This window comes from Leucopleurus acutus (assembly GCF_964270905.1).
Source record: "Leucopleurus acutus genome assembly, chromosome: 6".
Taxonomy (NCBI): domain Eukaryota; kingdom Metazoa; phylum Chordata; class Mammalia; order Artiodactyla; family Delphinidae; genus Leucopleurus; species Leucopleurus acutus.
In genome coordinates this window covers 28,163,998-28,183,011 of record NC_139149.1, presented here as the reverse complement: position 1 = coordinate 28,183,011, position 19,014 = coordinate 28,163,998, and the positions used below count along the sequence as shown (strand labels likewise).

The 19,014-nt window shown below is 34.0% G+C and overlaps 1 protein-coding gene across 2 annotated transcripts in view; it reads right to left on the bottom strand.

The window, feature by feature from the left end:
- SPOPL (speckle type BTB/POZ protein like) overlaps positions 1-19,014 on the bottom strand; it is a 62,173-nt gene that overhangs the window by 5,199 nt on the left and 37,960 nt on the right. For both annotated transcript variants that reach the window (XM_082841308.1, XM_082841309.1), the window contains 9 exons: positions 16,236-16,372; positions 15,929-16,050; positions 15,387-15,538; positions 13,355-13,482; positions 8,023-8,200; positions 7,887-7,942; positions 6,407-6,529; positions 3,011-3,153; positions 2,868-2,921 (listed from right to left, as the gene is read on the bottom strand). In XM_082841308.1, the coding sequence (XP_082697434.1) occupies positions 2,868-2,921; positions 3,011-3,153; positions 6,407-6,529; positions 7,887-7,942; positions 8,023-8,200; positions 13,355-13,482; positions 15,387-15,538; positions 15,929-16,050; positions 16,236-16,313 (1,034 nt within the window). In that variant the 5' untranslated portion in view covers positions 16,314-16,372. The remainder of the gene's footprint in view (positions 1-2,867; positions 2,922-3,010; positions 3,154-6,406; positions 6,530-7,886; positions 7,943-8,022; positions 8,201-13,354; positions 13,483-15,386; positions 15,539-15,928; positions 16,051-16,235; positions 16,373-19,014) is intronic.

Here is a 19,014-nt window from a genome sequence, read left to right as displayed (position 1 = left end):
CATTGCCGGTACCCAAGTTCTTTAGAAAGAGAAAGTTTCCTAGTTCTTCCCCCTAGCTTTCTACCTCCCACTTCCATGCTCTGGCACTCTGTATAATAATACTGAACTGTTTACTGTACCTGATGTACAACATGCTCTGAGTAAACACAATTACCCAAGCAAAAAATCTAGTTATCCCTCCTTGTCTCCTGTCTTCTCTCCTTTGTAACCACCCTCCATCCAAATAATATCCAAGTATTATAGATTGTCCATTCAAAATATTATATCCTTTTATTTCCCTCTGGCCACACTGTCGCCAGTCAAGTCTAATTTTGCCCTCATCTTTTGCCTGAAACACTCCAATAACTTTCCAACTGGCCTACCTATATATAACCTTGCTCCTCAACTACCACCACCAACTCAACCTCCCCACAACCATGCTTGTGGAGACATTGCTAAAAACACACACCTGATCACAGCCTACTCTAGGTTAAAACCATTTACTGTATGCCCATTCCTGTTCGAATAATGTCTAAAAGGCCTTCCGTGATCTGATCTTTGCTCTCTTCCTCCAGCTTCTCATGCCCCACCCTCCATACTGTTCTTTCTTATCACCAAAACTTTGCACACCTGAATGTCTTTTTCGGGATATACTTTCCCACCTCTTTGCTCTTCTTCATCAGGTCTTTATTTATACAACAATTCTTCAAAAGGGCTTTCTCTGACCCCTAGATTAGGTTCGGTCCCTTTGCTATATGCTCAGATGGGTATGCTCTACATTACCTATTATTACACTTAACTTCAACTACTTGTTTAATTCTTATACATCTCCTGCTAAAACATGAACTCCATGAAGGCAGGGAAAACATCTGTCATGTTCACCATTATATTCTTTGTACTAAGTAAGCACAGTGCCCTGGGAATTTACTGGATAATAAACATAAATATCTATCAAACGATTGATCAACTATTGCTTCATGCGTCTATACTTTGATTCAAGCTATGCTGTCTGCAATGCTTATTTCCTTCCTAGTTTGCTAATTCCTATTCCTGTTTTAAGACAAGCCTCAGTCATCTTCATCCCTAAACCTCCAGCCTTAGTCAAGTGCCCTGCACATAACCTTCTTTAACACATTACTTACCATATTATAATAAAATGATATATTCATGGATGTGTTCCTGTCATTAGATCAATTTCTCAAGGACAGGATTTTTCCCCATAATTGTTTTTATATGCAGGACGCCAGCATGGTGCTTGAGACACAATAGATGCTACACAAATGTTTGCTTCACTAAATAGCAGCTAATAACAATTTTAAAAAAAATTTGCCTAACATCCAATTACCAGTGTGTCGTCATGTTTATAATTTCAACTCGTTTAGAATCACACAGATACTTCTTAATTTACCTGACATTTTCATTTATTTAATTCAACAAATAGCTATTGAAGGTCTCTACACGGGATATAAAATAAGCTTATATTTTTTGACATTGAAAAAGCTATACAAGGCAAAATATTTTCTTAACAGAATAAAACTAGAGCTTGAAAGTGGCAAAGTACAAAGAATCACAAAACAGTCATTTGATTTTTTTCTAGGATAACATACCATGATAATGTATTATCACACACTGACCAATATATAGAATAATCAATATCTTAAAAGTAGCCACTAATTTTTACTTTCATAAAACAGAATTCACAAACTGTTAAGAATTCAGTTAACCAACTTCAAATTCTATCAAAACAGACAAAAGCAAGGGGCCATAAATCAAACATTCATTTTCTTGTCTCTAATGCAATTTATCAAAAGTTGTATCAACTTTTGATAAATTGCAAAAATGTAGTTTAAGGGTTTACAGGCAAAAACTAACCAAAAGCATATGCAAATTCTTCAACCTCCTGACTCCTGATACTGAATAATTGCAAAGAGTAAAAATGTTACTCTAAAAATGAGTGAAGGGCTTCCCTGGTGGCACAGTGGTTAAGAATCCGCCTGCCAATGCAGGAGACACGGGTTCGAGCCCTTGTCCGGGAAGATCCCACATGCCGCGGAGCAACTAAGCCTGTGTGCCACAACTACTGAGCCTGCGCTCTAGAGCCCACGAGCCACAACTACTGAAGCCTGCGCACCTGAAGCCCGTGCTCCTCAACAAGAGAGGCCACCGCAATGAGAAGCCCGCGCACCGCAACGAAGAGTAGCTGCCGCTCGCTGCAACTTGAGAAAGCCCACGCACAGCAATAGCAACAAAGACCCAACTCAGCCATAAATAAATAAATAAAATGAGAGAAGAAGAAAAAAAAAGGGAATAATAAATTCTAATAGTTACATCATATTCCGAAGAGCCAGGCTTAGAAAGATGTCACAACTACCCTGCTCATTATAATCTACCAGGGAAAGGAAAGATCAAATTGCTACTATTTCTGGAATGGTAGGCAGTTAGCCTAATATAACATGTGATGCAAGTTATCTGGCTACCTTAAGAAGCAGTGGGTTAGCATTCAAATGTCAAGAGTTTCTAGGCAAATATGGAGGGTACATTTCCTCATGGGATAAAATAAATATTTCCCACATTTTTAGAAATGCTTTCTGAAGGGGCAAGGGCAGGATCTCCAGCCACTGAAATACCTGGACTCAGCTATATACTACGTGAACATACGTGCTTAAGACATTAGAGCGTCCATCCCAATTCACATTAGAAGCTGATCTACAACAGAACACAGCCTCAAGAATCCACTAAGTAGTCAAATTATTATTTTTTAAACTGGCAGTTTGCTTCATATAACTAATATCTGGATTCATACTTATTGGAGATGAACAAAAGGCTATGCAAACACTTAATTTCATGTATGCAGATCAACTTTAAGTCAGAAACTGATGTCATCTTACTTGCTGTTCCAGTTTTTCCCATCTTTACACCCAAGCTGTCGAAGTACACTGCACCTGCATTGAAGATTTAAACACACTTAAGAAAAAGGTCGGTGAAGAATTGTTGAAGGTGTCATGTCCACTGAAATACAAGCATAGCTTACCTATTAATAAAGTCTATGGCTTGTGCTTTCAACTGTTCCGCACTGTGCAAATCTGCAAGGACAAGGGTATCAGCAACATTTTCTACTGAGAGGTTACTACACAAAGCTTCTTCACACATGACCTTCAGCCGTTCCAGTGCATACTATCCAAAAGGAAAACATAACATTAAACATTTACTCAAACTAGCAAGTTTTTAAATACACGATATTTGTAACTTAGAAAATGAAGTTTAAGCCCATTACACATTGAACTGAGGGTACTTTAAAAGTCTTTAAATTACTTTAAATATAAAGAAAGTATGAATTAATGCATTCAAGAGAAAGACTAATTTTTCTTAAGAAATTTCTATTTGCATAAGTGCAAGATACAGGATATTTTTTAAATAAGGTTTTATTCTTTAAAAACCCCTTATTACTCAATACTCTTAATGAGTATATTTCGCTTTTCTACTATTTTAAACACCAGTCAGTACACTGCATGTTGTCACTACTTAATTCTGAAAAATAAATTATAAGGCTAAACAAATCATATTCATAACCATTAAAAACTTAGTGTATGTTATCAGAACATCCTTGGCAATTTATTGAGGTAAAATTGACATAAAATAAATAGCACATATTTAAAGTATATACTTTGATAAGTTTATACAGCCATATAACCATCATTAAATCAAGAGAGTGGACATATTCATTACTCCCCAAAGTTTCCTTCTATCTCTCTGTAACCCTTCTTCCTCACCCCACCCCAGGCAATACCTCTGATGTGTTTTCTACTGCTACAGTCTGCATTTTCTGAAGTCTTCTATAAATGGAATCATACAATTTGCATTTGTTTTTGTCTGGCTTCCACGCATTATAATTATTTTGAGATTCACGCATGCTGTTGTCTATGTATCAATAGTTCTATGCTTTTTATTGCTCAATAGTATTCCATTGATCTACTGACAAACATTTGGGTGTTTCCAGTTTTTAGCCATTACAAATAAAGCTGCTATGAACATTCATATACAAGTCACTGTATGGGCATATGCTTTCTCTTCTCTTGAGCAGAAACCTATAAGTAAACTCGCTGAATAATATGGTATGTGTAAAACTTTAAAAAAATTGCCACATGGTCTTTCAAAGTGGTTGTATCATTTTACATTCCCATTAGCAGTATATGAGAGTCCTAATTTTTCCACATCCTTGACCATACTTCGTATGGTCTTTGTAATTTTAGTTATTATAATATAGTTACAGAAGTATCTCACAGTGGTTTTAATTTACACTACCCTAATGTGGTTGAGCATCTTTTGATATACTTGAATGACACTATTTTAGGAAGTGTCTGTTCAAATATTTTTATTTTTAGAAATAACTTTGTTTACTTATAATTGAGTTTTGAGAGGTCTTTATACAGTCTGAATACAAAAGTCCTTAATCATTTATATTCTGGACAAAAGTTGTTCATCATCAAAACAAAAAACAGGGGCTTCCCTGGTGGTGCAGTGGTTGAGAATCTGCCTGCCAATGCAGGGGACACGGGTTCGAGCCCTGGTCTGGGAAGGTCCCACATGCCGTGGAGCAACTAGGCCCGTGAGCCACACTACTGAGCCTGTGCGTCTGGAGCTTGTGCTCCGCAACAAGAGAGGCCGCAACAGTGAGAGGCCCGCGCACCGTGATGAAGAGTGGCCCCCACTCACCGCAACTAGAGAAAGCCCTTGCATAGAAACGAAGACCCAACACAGCCAAAAATAAATAAATAAATAAATATACAATTTGCTAAAAAATAAAACAAAACAAAAAACAGAAACAAACCCCAAAGTTGTTCATCAGATATATGCTTTGCAAATATGTTCTCCCAGTCTGCAGCTAGTCTTTATTTTCCTATGTCTTTTGAAGAAAAGAAGTTTTAAATTTCATTGAAGTCCAATTTATCATTTTTCCTTTTACGTATTATGTTTTTGGTGTCATAGCTAAGAAGTCTTTGCCTAATGTAAGATCATGAAGACTTTCTCCTATGTTTTCTTTTAGAAGTTTAAGATTTTTAGGTTTATAATCTATTTTGCGTTACTTTTTGTATATGATGTGAAGTTCGCATACAAAGTTTTTTCAAATGAGTTCAACCACAGTTCATCTGTTTGGACATAGGCTATCCAACTCCTATAGCACCATTTATTGAAAAGACTATCCTTTCTCCACTAAACTATCTTTGCACTTTTATAAAAAATTAAGTAGTCATACATGTGACTCTATTTCTGTACTCTATATTCTGCTTCAATGAGTTGTCTCTCTTGTCACCAATACAATGCTGTCCTAAATACTGAACCTTTATGAGTTCTCCACTTTGATCTCCTTTTTCAAAGTTATCTGACTATTCTAGGTCCTTGCACTTGCGTATAAAATTTTTAAATCAGCATGTCAATTTTTCCCCTGCAAAAAGCATGCTAGGATTTTGATAGTGACATGTTGGTTTTACTAATCAAAGGAGAATTGACATTTTAACAATGTTAAGATTTCTAGTCCATGAACAAGTTTTTTCTCTCCATTTATTGAGGTCTACCTTAATTTCTATTAGCAGTATAATTTTCAGCATACAGGTCTTGAACATATTTTGTCAGATTTATGTCTACGTATTTCAAATTTCTGACTCTATTATAATGGCATTTTTACATTTAAATCTTTATTGAGATAGTAATATACACTTGGCCCAGTTTCTCCCAATGGTACCATTTTTCAAAATGAGTATAATTATCACTATATATACATATACATACACACACACACACACACACACACACACACAGAAGTGGCATGGACATTAATACTTTTGGAGAAAGCTCCCAAAGTGCTTTAGTGCTTTGAGGATTGAGAACTACTGGCTTTGAGATTTCCTGAAATTTTTGTAGTTTCCCTACCTTCAGGAAATCACCATTATAAAAGAACATTATAAAATTAACACTGTTTTTTTCTCTATACTCTTATATTAGAAAAGAAATCTATGAATACAAGATTAAGTTAGAAAAAAATACCCAATATTTTTTTCCTTTTTTTAGACAAAGGTCATGCACTGTATCTTAACACTAAGAATATCTCAAAATTGCGATAGACTATATATGCTATTGTGTGTGTGTTCTCATAAAACAGGGTAATGATACACTCAAAACTATTGAGTCTACAGTTAATCTGCCATTTCTGTAAATTGGCTCAAGATACTTTTATGTCTTATTGATTTAAAAAAATTTCATTTCTATATTATCCCACTGTGTGTTATTTCATAATACTCTCAAGAGCCATCCACAAACGGTATAAATTGGTTCAATATTTCAAGTTATTGGGAGTTCTCATTTGATGATAGTTTTCTAGATACATCAAGCTTGAGGACATTTTTCAGCTCTTTAAGACCGAATTACTTACTTTGTCTGCAGCTGCCAACAAGTTGTCAGCCATTTTGTCAAGATTTGGCGCTTTCCCTGTGTAAATGAATCTCATCATTTCTTTAAAAACCTCAGGGTCTACATCATTTATTTCCACTCGATTCTGGTATTGAAAACAACAACAAAAAAGTTATATTTCAAGAACACACACATACACAAATGAACCAAAGCAAAACTGACAGCAACTTAAAAGCCCCAAAGTGTATTTTAAAATTGAGGTAAGTAAATCTTCAGTAGGCTAAGTAAGTAGGCAAAGTGAAGCAGGCAGGTCTAAGAGAAGTACACCAAGTCAAGCACTACCATGGAGGAACATAAACCCCAACTTCCCAGTTAAAAAGAGTTCAAACAGAAACAAAAAAAACCTGTAAGGCCAAACTAAATACATCTGAATTCAGTTTCTGACCTCTATCTTAGAAGAAGATGGTTATTAACTTTTTTTGTTGTTGAAAAGAATTAGGTGGTAATACAATGCCTAAGACTCAATAACCACTGGTTCTAGTCCCAGCTTTAAGCAAAGGTAAGGTCAGGTATTTGAGAACATACCAGAGCCCACTACCTCAGAAGTCTCCTACAAAAACGGCATGTAATATTATCTACGGGCACCTCACCTCTTTACTTGAGACATACTCAAGTCCAAAGAGGACCAGTTGCTTTTTTGCTCCTGTATCTTTGTATTTGGTCTCTCTCCTGAGATCAATGAAGCTAAATAGTTAACACTAAACAATACCAAACTTTTCTGACCCTTTGATGACAATAACATTTGACGTCACTGATCAGAAGACTGATCATACTACCTGCCCAGACCAATAATCAAAGGAAAGAAAGAAGCTACTTCGTTGCAGCTTCTAGTTCTGCAGGGAGAATAAAGCTGAGACATATAAATAGACTCAGGAGTTGCCTAGTTGGAGCAATAAGGCTCACGTGTAATGCAACCCGCAAAAATCAACCTCTGGTCTTTAATCTGACTACATTTCAAGATGACAGGTGAAAGAGAAATATCTGAGAAAACCAAATAGGTAGTATCTTGATTACAATTCATGCATACTAATAATGACATAATTTATGTCCTTTATTAAATCTAATAAATATCCTCTTATTATAGTGGTAAAAAGAATGTAGGAATTGTCTTTGTTCTAGAAAACAAGTTCCAAAATCAATTCAAAGTCTAGAAAGAAGGAATATACATCTTAACTGGAGAACTCTCAAATAGTTATGGACCAGTACAGTCCTTTTGGATAACAACTACCCACTTATTTTGCGAACAGAAGGGTGCTGAAATAGCAGTTATGTGGAATATTCACCCACAGTAAGCTACATCTATTTTTCTATGATAGAACATATTTCCCCCCATCCTTCTATTTCTTTCTAAAATCATAGTAAGAAAATGCACCTTTACTTTTAAAATATACATTCCACTATTCTACATTTGTACAAATATTAGCCCTTTAAACCATGTTTACCTTTTTGCTTTCTTCCATTTCATGCTCAAACATTGCATTAAAAACTGGGGATCGAGCTGTAACAAGATTAAGCATCATTATTTAATGTACAAATTTATGAAAGAAAGGTACTATATTACCCAAAAGTAGAAAGTACCTGCAAGTACAGATTTATGAGCTTTAAATTCTTGTCCTCTCACGAAAAAACTGCAATCTGTAAATCTTGTGTTTTCCCAGAGATTACCTAAATCATCTGCTAGTCGACATTCAGGCACCTTTAAAGTATTTGTATTAGTATGTCCTGATATATTTACTGAATCTTGGACCACACTCACCTAATAAAAAAGGGACAGCAAGAAAAAACACTTTTATAAATTAATATCAATAATAAGCTACTAAGTCTAAACTTAAACTTCTTATCATTAAAATCATGTAGAAAATTCAATGTACTCCTGATCAAAAATAGTAATACTTGGGAACTGAATTTAAGGACACAACTTAAAGGAGAGAAATAATATAGAAAACAATTGAAACGAACTAGATCATTTTAAAGTGACATTTTATGTAAATAAATGGCTTAATGATTCCTTGGAATGCTCGGCTATTAATCACAAAAAGTATTTCTCAACAAGAAAAAGGTCATAATATGATTCCAAATTCAAACAAGGAGAAGGTATTTTTGTGAGGAGTAAGAAATTTCTTTAATTTTTATTTCCTCACACTACAAACCTATCGACATTTAAAGTTTATTATACATTCAATAAACACAGCATCACACTTACGACTTTTTAGAGTATTTTAAAATGTTTTTTAAAACTACGACTACAATATGCAATTTGGGAAGTATTTTAAGTGTTGTCCCTATATGTTTCAACTCTAAACAAATTGATTTAAATATCTAGTAATATTGATTTAAATTTTAAAGTATGAGAATTCTCACAAAACCAATGTAGTTATTAATGTTTATGGAAATCTTTTATTTAAAAAAATCAACAGTAAGAACAATATAAATATAATTTAATTCGATTTGCAGACCTTTTATTTACCTGTAAAATAATCAATAAATAAAACTTGGTATGACTGCAACATCGCTTTTATATGGAGTCCAATATATATGGATTAAATTATCTCTCAGATGACTACATACTGAATGAAGTCTTAAAACACTACTGACTAAGTTTGGCACACTAATTTTTTAGGAAAAGGAATATACTATTACTAGGAATTTCATATTACATTTAATAAATTGAAGAAAATACTACCTCAACTAGTAAATCAAATGTGTCAAGAGTAAATGAACCATCTTTCACAAAAAGTGCTATATTAGTTATCTACTATTTCAAGTTACTAAGTTTTATGGTTGTTTGTTATGCAGCGATAGATGACTGTTCATTTAAAAACATATTTCATAAGGCTTTTGTTAATTAAAAGTAAGTATAAGTAAGGACAAATACAGTAAACTATGTAGAAATTGTAAATTGGAAATGGATAAATTGGACCAAACTACTAACATGCTAAGAAAGTATAATGGTCCAATATAAAATGTTTGAAGAATATTAAATCTCATTAGTCCTCACTCACCCAGATGTAATAACATCTATCTCATATGAATGAATAGACGGCTTCTAAAGAAAACTTTATTTTCTGAGGATATTTTTATTAACCATTTTGTTTGTCCGCTTTTATTAACCTTTTGGAATCACATCATAGAAATCATCTAATCCAATCACCTCATTTTTAAAAAAAAATTTGAAAAAGTGAGATCCAGAGAAGGTAACTAAAGTGTCCTAAATCCACTGCTAGTCAGTATCAGAGGACGACTAGACCTACATCCCTTTTTATAGCATTCTTTGTACTAGACAGTATTTCTTTGGATTTTTAAAGAAATTAGTAGTACGTTAATGCAATTATGGTTCTGAAGGGATTTATCACAACAATCTTCTGAGATGTTCTTCTAAATATAGGAGCCAAGACATTGTGCACATAAGTAAGTTCATGAATAAAGATTCTTCTATTAAGTTTTTAATTATTCAAGTTGTTTCTAAAATTTTACAAACTACAGAACAGAAAAAAAAAGCTTCACTAATCCTTACCTTATTGCTCTGTTACACCATACATTATAACTTAAGGATACATAAATCAAAAATGTTGGTATTAATATTCAGGGTTTAGTTAGGATCACAAAGACAGTGTTTGCTTGTTCATATCAGCACTGCTCTTGAAATTTCTAGAGAGCAGAAACTGGATTAAACTGAACAGTTCAATTACTTGCATAAAGTATGCAGTGGAGTCATGAAAATGTGACCATATTATTTAAATTTAGGAAAAGATTTCTTAAATTCTACTTATTATCTAATTATCTTAATTCAAAACAATATATTTAATGTAAAAATTTTACAAAAATCAGGTGATAGAAGGAAAAAAGGATCAAAAAATAAAGCCATTATTATCGGGCATAGATACTGATGATGATATATTTGTACTTTGTATATATAATCACAATTCAGAAGAATTTATATTATTGGCATACACATCTACATACTATTATCACAGCAACCACAAATTTTAAGTAAGACATAATTAACATTTCATATTCTGAAGAGTATTCAAGGGACTATTTATAGAGCAGAAATTAATGATCTAATTAAAACTGATATGCAATGAATTCTGATGATTATTTTCTTTGATACCTATAATTAAGAAATTGGTAAAATTTTCATTTTTTCTAGTATATATTCAAATATAGGTAATGAACATTCTTACTGAATGGAAGCTAGAGTAAAAAATTCAGAAGAAAGGCTGAGATTCTTTCCTGAGGTTAAACTGTTGTTCTTTCAAAATAAAACAGCAAATGCACAATACTCAAAACTGACAACGTAAAACCTCAAACTCATTTGACAGCTCCTTTTCAAATTTGCTTTTGGATCAACTCTGAGAATATAATTTAGACTAAAGATGAACATGTGCAGGCTCTAATCAGCTGTGACTTCCCTGGAAATCTGGGACTACTGATTCCTATTTTTAAAACTCTCAATTCTCTAAACTAATTCTGAAGGCTAGCTAGGAATATCCAAAGGTGCATAGTACTACAAATTTTGCCACTCTAATCAACTACCTAACCATCCCCTACACTGGCTCCAAAGTGATAAACTTTTAGTAGTCCAATTTCATATCATCTTCTAGAATACTGGGTCTTAGACTTTCTGGCTTTCATAGACAGGTATCCTTTTTTAGAATGCAGATGATAGAAATCAGGTTGTCAGTTTTCCATTTTGTCATTTTTAGAGAATAAAACCCAACTTCCATCCACTATCAAAAGTATTTTAAAACAGAAAGGTTAACTTAGCAACAGAAAAATAGGAGGGGAAAAAAAGTCCTTCTAAATGAATTAATTTAATTTTATGAACAATTCATTACATATATTCTACCTGTATATATAGTCTTCTGTATACCATAGAATAACATGGGTCTTTGGACCATAAGGTTATTTAAAATCTGCTGGATTCCAAAAGATAAAGCAATTTAACCAATTTTCTATTTTTCCTACTTATTCCTCAATGCCTGTTTTCTGCATCACTTTGGGAGAGAAGGGGCAGAACTGTTTACACTGCCAGAAATTTCTACCTCTGGCTATTTGACTCATAGTATGGAACTTGCAAGATTATTTACATCTTGCACCAAAGAGTAGCACCAGACTGCCTTACCTGTCTACAGCACCACTTGCAGGGGAGGGGAGGAGGCAGTTCTTTAGGTAGGCCAGTGCAATGCTTCCTCCTCTTCTGCAAGCAGTGCTGGAGATGCTGTAGAAGGAAGGGCATCAGTGAGAGGTACGGAATAAAGAGGGAAAGGGCACAAGGAATGTTTGTTCAAAGCACTTTTTGCCCACCTATGTTAAATACAGTGCCCAGGGTATAAAGGTCTACATCAGTAAAGGTATGTATTACAGTATCCAAAACTGAATTTGATCAATGTCAACTTAAAATACATGTCATGGTGGGTTCGATTTTTAGGAGGTCACTAGCTTGTATAATTTAGCATGTGAATAAAAAGTATACTTCAAAAACTTGTATCAGAAAAAGATCTTAATTTCAGCCTTCATTCTGAACTTTTTGGTTGTCTAGGTTCCAATAAAATATACTTAGGGAAATATACTTAGTAAACAATATTTCAATTCTAAAAAAAGAAATATTTTCTTAAAATGTTTATTCACAAAAAGACTTTTAGCTGCAGTAGTTTTTTTTCTTAACTGGATTACACAACCTTTAAGATCCTTTAAATTCTAAGATTATGTGATTAAAAAAAATTAACATGCTGAAATTTAAGATAACTGCTAAAATTATGAAAAGATTCTACGTTAAGAATGCTTAAATAAATAAATAAATAAAAAGAATGCTTAAATAACATAACCTACAATTATTTAAAATACTACTTAGAGCATCTTATCTATTGGCAACAAATGCTTTAGTATGTATTTTTATCAAATTATTTAACGATAAGCTCTGCTCAAGACACTTGCGGTATGTGCTTTATCAACCAAATAATTGTATTCATAACAAATTCATCATACAGTTCATTTAACTTGTCTAAGTGAAAATAAGATGCACTATATTTGCACTATGTAGTCTCTGGGGCCATATTTCAATTAGTTTGTAAATCTTGCCAAGAAATTTTACACATTTTCTATAAAAAGAGTAAAGCTACCTTAGTAGCAGTTAAGGAAGTTATTGTGCTTCCAAGACACTCATCTGTCTACAATAACCTACTGAAATATATTTAATGCTGAGGTTACCTGATCATCTCAACAATTCATATAGATAAAGCTACGTAATAACAATGACAGAACCAAGTTCAAGCCTCAAATTAAGACAAATCATAAGTGTAAATTATTAGAAGGGGCAATGCTGGTAAGTTTCAAAAGATGACATTTCATGCATATAATTATATCTTATAAGTCTGTCAACAGACATAGGTATATCTTAAAAATTTTGAGATGCTTTTGCTTATAATGCTAACATCTATTTGAATAAATGAATCTAACTGCTTGAATGAACAAAAAGCTTCCCAGCCTTTTTTCAGTCACTTTCACTTCCGTTCAAGTACGGATTCAAACTGATAAACTAGTAATAATGTTTAATATCATCAATCTGAATATGACAGAAAATACTGACCATCTATTTAGAATTATTCAGAATGAAGAAGATATTCAGAAATCTTGATATGAAGCTATACACATCCATAGTCTTCCTATGAGGAAGAAGTATTTAGTATGTGGTAGTATAACTGTATATACAATTTATAGCTTAAAGACATGACAGAATTTTTTCACACTGGGCTACTACATTGATTTCTAAGAAAATCCAGTCAGCTTTTACATGGTTAAATATTTACATATAAAATATTACCAATTACACCAGTTACTAAGTGTATATTTTTGCTTCATCACTAAATATAGCCAAACAGTGAGTTCCTTGAATAAAAAATGTACCCACCTCACAAAATAATGTAAGCTTGTCATCTGGTAAAAGACCATTAGCTTCATCAAGCAAAAAATCCCTTCGAATGAATTTTTTAAAACCCCAGTCTTTCCCTTGTACAAATCGATATGCTCTTTGGCTTTCTGGTGGAAAACAGAATAAAAGTTTAAATAAACAAGTATCCAAGAAACATTCTGTTAATGATAACACAGTTAAATGAATGTGAAAAATAGGACTGGGCCAATACATCCATCATAAAAATTACAGATATGTGTGTTCATAGGTAAAATGTCAAAAGAGTTACATTAGGTAGAACCAGATCATTTCACAGTCTACCAAAATTTCTGGCCATTATCAATGAGCTCACTTTCAGATTCCTAGATATCTAAGTAGAAGAAAAGCCAGATCAAATGTCAAGGAGAAGGAAGAGATCTTTCAAACAATCTAAGCCCTTTAACAATGAAGTAGGATTAAAATACATTGGCATAGACATACTATTCATCATCTAATATCAGAACCAACTTAGAAACATACCTCTCATTTCTTGTTCCTCCCTTTAAAAATGGATGCTCTATATCACCAGGGCATCCTGTAAGCTTTCCTGGGATAACCATCCCACTGATTTAAGTTGCATTAACTAGAGAAAAATCCATTAACTGGTAAAAAAGCTAAATAAAGTCCCCTATCATTTCTAGGTCTTCAGACACAGTCCCATTACCTCTAAAAACAATTTTCATAAAAGTCCAGAAGACGGTCTTAGTATGATTAGTAAAAGATTTAATAAATGTCTGAAGTAAATGTTTCAAATGCCTAACATACTGATTAACAGCTGTATACTATGAAATAAACAAGGTCCTTTACAGAAAGTATTCATTATCTGTTATACAAGCTGAAGGTAGAAAACCAGTAATAAATTTAACTGAGATACTCCATGTTAAGGACTGAATGTTTGTATCCCCTCAAAAGTTTCATGTTGAAACCCTATCCCCAAAGTGATGGTATTAAGAGGCCAGTGAGTGGGATTAGATGAGGTCATGAGCGTAGATACCCTCATGAATGTAAGGATTAGTGCTTCCTAGCCCTTTCCATCATGTGAAGACACAGTGAAACACTGGCAGTCTGTAAGTACAACAGTCGGACTAGAATCTGACTATGCTGGCACCCTGATCTTGGATTCAAGTCTCCCGATTTGTGAGAAATAAATGTCTGTTGTTTATAGGCCACCCAGTCTATGTTACTTTGTTATAGCAGCCTGAACTAAGACACTCGCCTGTCTTGAATGTCAGACAATGTGAAAACACATGTGAAACTATGTATTACCTTAGCAACAAAATATATTATTAACGTGTGTATTTGGAGGGTTTTTTGTAGTGAGGTTAGTACTTGCTTTTTGTTATTCACTTCCAGAAATCACTTCAAATTTAATGTAGCAGTTCATATTTTCCTACTATGCACGCTGTACATTTCCTACAATGATCTTCTGTTATGAAGTGCCAGGCTACATGGTTTCAGCTGGCTATAATTCAGAAGCTTGAATTGAATTTAACAGGTCCTGAGACTAAGAAAAACTGATTTCCTTTCGGTCAGTGTTCAGCCCACTGCTCAAAAAAATTCTAGTGACAAAATATCAGGACATTCAAACTCCTTTCACATTGTTCTTCAGATTTTATTATCTGGCAAAAATGGCAAGGAAGAAAAAGAAATGTTTCCTGAACACCTATTACATATGCCAGGCATTGAACCAGGCATCTTGCCCTGACAGTAGCTGTTTTTACAAGTGAAAAGTGAATGTCATTTTAGGGCATAAAAAATTTAAATTTTAATATGATTTAAAACTAATTTTACATGTCTTAGGAAGTCTAAGACTTAGTAAAACAACTGTAACTGTACACTGGTATTTAAAATTAACAGCCAAAATGAAATGTTTTGGGTTAAGCAGATTTTAGGTTTTAGGGAAAAATATCCGAAGTTTTTCTAAGTAAAAGTGCGGAAGTCACAGTACATAGTTACACAAAGACTTCTTCAAGTCAGTTTGGAAATCACTTACCCATTGCTTTTGTTTCTTCCCTTTTAGCGTTCAGAAGGGAAAATTTGAATTTTGCTCGAACTTCACTTTTTGGACAGCTGACTAAAAGCAAATATAAGGACAAGTAGTCTTTACTTTCATCATCTAATCCCTTTGGATTTACCCTCAGGCACCTAAAATAAAACAATAGGCTCACAAGGAGGAAAATAATACTTTAAACATTCAAGAGAGAGGATACTGAAATCATTTGTTAAATCTTTTTTTTTTTAAGAGAACTGGTTTTAATTTAGAAGTGTCTTCAATTATCCACTAATATATATATATATATATTTTTTTTTACAAAGTAAGTTTATCTTCTTTTTTTTTAATGTTAAATCTTAATAATAGAACAGCACTCCTGTCAATATCCTCACAGTTCTTTACAATTCTCTATACTATTAGGAACTTATTATAAATCTAATATAAAATTAGACAAATATCCATTCAGAAACAGTAACAACAAAATTTTAAAGTAGCCGATGATCATATCAAAAACAAATACCCAAAACAAACAAACATCTTACCATTTCATTTTGTCACTGGGGCTCGATGAGAATGTTGAACTTTTTAACACTTCACCCATTTCCTCTCGACAAAAACTGAAGTTATTAATGGTCCACATGTAGGAAAACTTTACAACTTTAACCTAAAACATTCAGAAAAGCACTTTTACAATGATGACTTTTACACTCTTGACCTGTCACATGTTAAACATTCTTTGACCCACTCTTCTAACACTTCTAGTAACAATGCCAAAGTGCTTCACAATATTCTCAAAATACTACACAACTTGTAAGTGACATAAAGGAAGGCATTTTTAACAGTATGTACCTGTGTGTAACACCAGCTTTCTGCTATAGGACCAGTAGACATATCTCCAGAGAGAGGTGGGGTGGGTTCCCGAGACATTGCCACTTTATTGTAGTCTTCTAAGATTTATGCAATATCCCACACAGTTGAGTGCTTTACTACAAAGAAAAGAAGTTTAATTTACTAATCAAAAAGTTTAACTAACTGAATCAAGAGGAAAGAAGTATTTAAACAGTCATAAAACAATTACTTTCTCAAATTACATTATGAGGAAACATGAGGATTTCATTTAATGAAAATTAATTTTTTAGAAATAAAACCATAAAACTTTATGGCATATAATGCTTGAAATCTGAATGAAGTTAATACTTACAGATTTTATTATACAAAGGCATGCTTTCCAAAACTGTCACAAATCAAAAAATAACATATAGCTTAATAGTAAGATCAAAAACATAAAATCACAAAATAACGTGGAAACTTGTAACAATTAATATTTGATTCACCTTCCTTCACCTTTCCGTTGACATATTTATGAAAATCAAAAGGGCTACGAAGTTAGAACAGCCCTGGAAACTACAAATATTACTCGTCTCTCAGACCCCCAAGTTCTGACCAACTAAAAACACAGAATGAGACATAACAGGCAATGCTGAAGAATTATATTCAACAGAAATCTACCTCTGTCTCAGACACACAGGTTCTCAGATAAGACTTTGTCCCTATCAGAGTGTCCCCTACCAGATAATATGTACCGTCTCATAAAATTTCCTCCCAATTGGCTGTTCTTGAACTACATCTATTTGGACACATAATTAATCATCATAACCTGGCCAGGACATTAGTGACTAGATGGTGCTTTGCAACTTGGAAAAGAAAAGAGGCAAAATCCAGAAGAGCTATGTAAGTATTGCACTTTGCAGGGGTGTAGGCGGCGGTGTTGAGATTACATTCCAGTACAAGGAATCAAGTCTGGAGAACACTGTTTTCATTTACGAATAATTAATGAGTGAAGAAAAGCACATGAGTCCTATAAAAAGAAACTACTAAGGGAAAAAAAAGAAAGGACTTCATTCAAAATGTAGAAGAAAATATCTGCTCTGTGTCTACAACCAATGAAACAATAGTATGAAATAAGAAAACAAAGACTGAAGAAAGCTACCTGAAAGATACATAAAAACAAAAAGAGGGCTTCCCTGGTGGCGCAGTGGTTGAGAGTCTGCCTGCTGATGCAGGGGACACGGGTTCGTGCCCCGGTCCGGGAAGATCCCACATGCCGCGGAGTGGCTGGGCCTGTGAGCCATGGCCGCTGAGCCTGCGCGTCCAGAGCCTGGACTCTGCAGTGGGAGAGGCCACAACAGTGAGAGGCCCACGTACCGCAAAAAAAAACCCAAAAACAAAAATCAAAAAAGATATAAAAGGTATAAAAAAATGCCAAACTACAAATAAAGATGCACATTCAAAATCTGTACTAGAAATAAACAATAAAAATAAGAAACCACCACCAAGATTAAAAAAAAAATCACAAGTATCATGTTTGATTAAAGGAACAAAAATCAGGATGGCCCCATTTTTCTCCTCATTGTTAAATACATATAGAAAACAGGATTAATTACTACAGAGGTCTAAGGGGAAAAGGGCTGTAGCACAAAGATTCTGCACTATATCATGTTTCTACTCCTTTATGATTGGATTGTTTGAGTAATTCCCCCTTTCAATAATGGCATCTCTACTAATATACTCACCCAAATGTATTTATGTAGGTTCCTCACATACAAGAGTTCCTGTCACATCATGTACTTGCAGCATGACACAACTAGGCAATCAGCAAAGTAGCCAGGCAAGAAAGTCAGGATGATAACATTGGGAACACTCTATGAGGAGCACTTAAAAGTCACAATCAGCATTAAAGGAGAGGTGAAGAAAAGTGGATGTCCCTTACTTAAGTAAGCTAGAGGAGATAAATGGTTGAAGGAAGGAAGAGTGCCTCAAAGAAAAGTGAATACACAATTTAAGAGCATTGTACACTGTCACTTTAACAAGAATTATTCACTTCTACATAAAAATGAGGTACTGCTTGTAAGTACCTCCAGCTGTTATCTTCAGTTACTTTTATAAACCACAAATGGTTATGTACGTTTGAAAACAGAACAGCAAACAGGTAGTCACAACAGGGAGATCCAGAGCACCATCAAAGATGTTGGTTCCCCCTCCATATTTAACAGCTTTACTGAGGTATAATTTACATATCATGAAATTCATTGATTTTAAATGTACAGATCAATGATTTTTAGTGAATTTATACAGTTGTCCACTCATCAATACAGTATTAGAGTACTTCCAGCATCCCCAAAGGTCCTTCCCACCCCCAAATTTAGGGAACCACTCATGCTTTCCATAGTTACACCTTATCTAGAAATTCCATGTAAACAGAATTGTACAACATGTAGTTTTATGTGTGGCTTCTGCTCTTTCCCCTGAATATGTATTACAGTTTCCTGTTTCTTTGCATATCTGATAATATTTGGCTGAAAGCTGGACTTGTTAGTCAATACACTGTAGCAACTCTGGATTCTCATTTGTTTTTCTATGGGTGGTTGTTTTCTTTTTAGTAACCTGCTAGGACTTAACTGCAGTATCCATCTCCACCATATTGTATAGCTGCTGATATCTGTTTGGCTTTTTATTCTTAACTTTTTTTGCCTGGTTAGCAAAGCTGCAGGCTGTCCCCTTTCTTTCAAACCAAGTTTGCTACTTTTAGCTGACAAAGCCAAGTTCCTCCCACTCCCTCCTTGGCCCC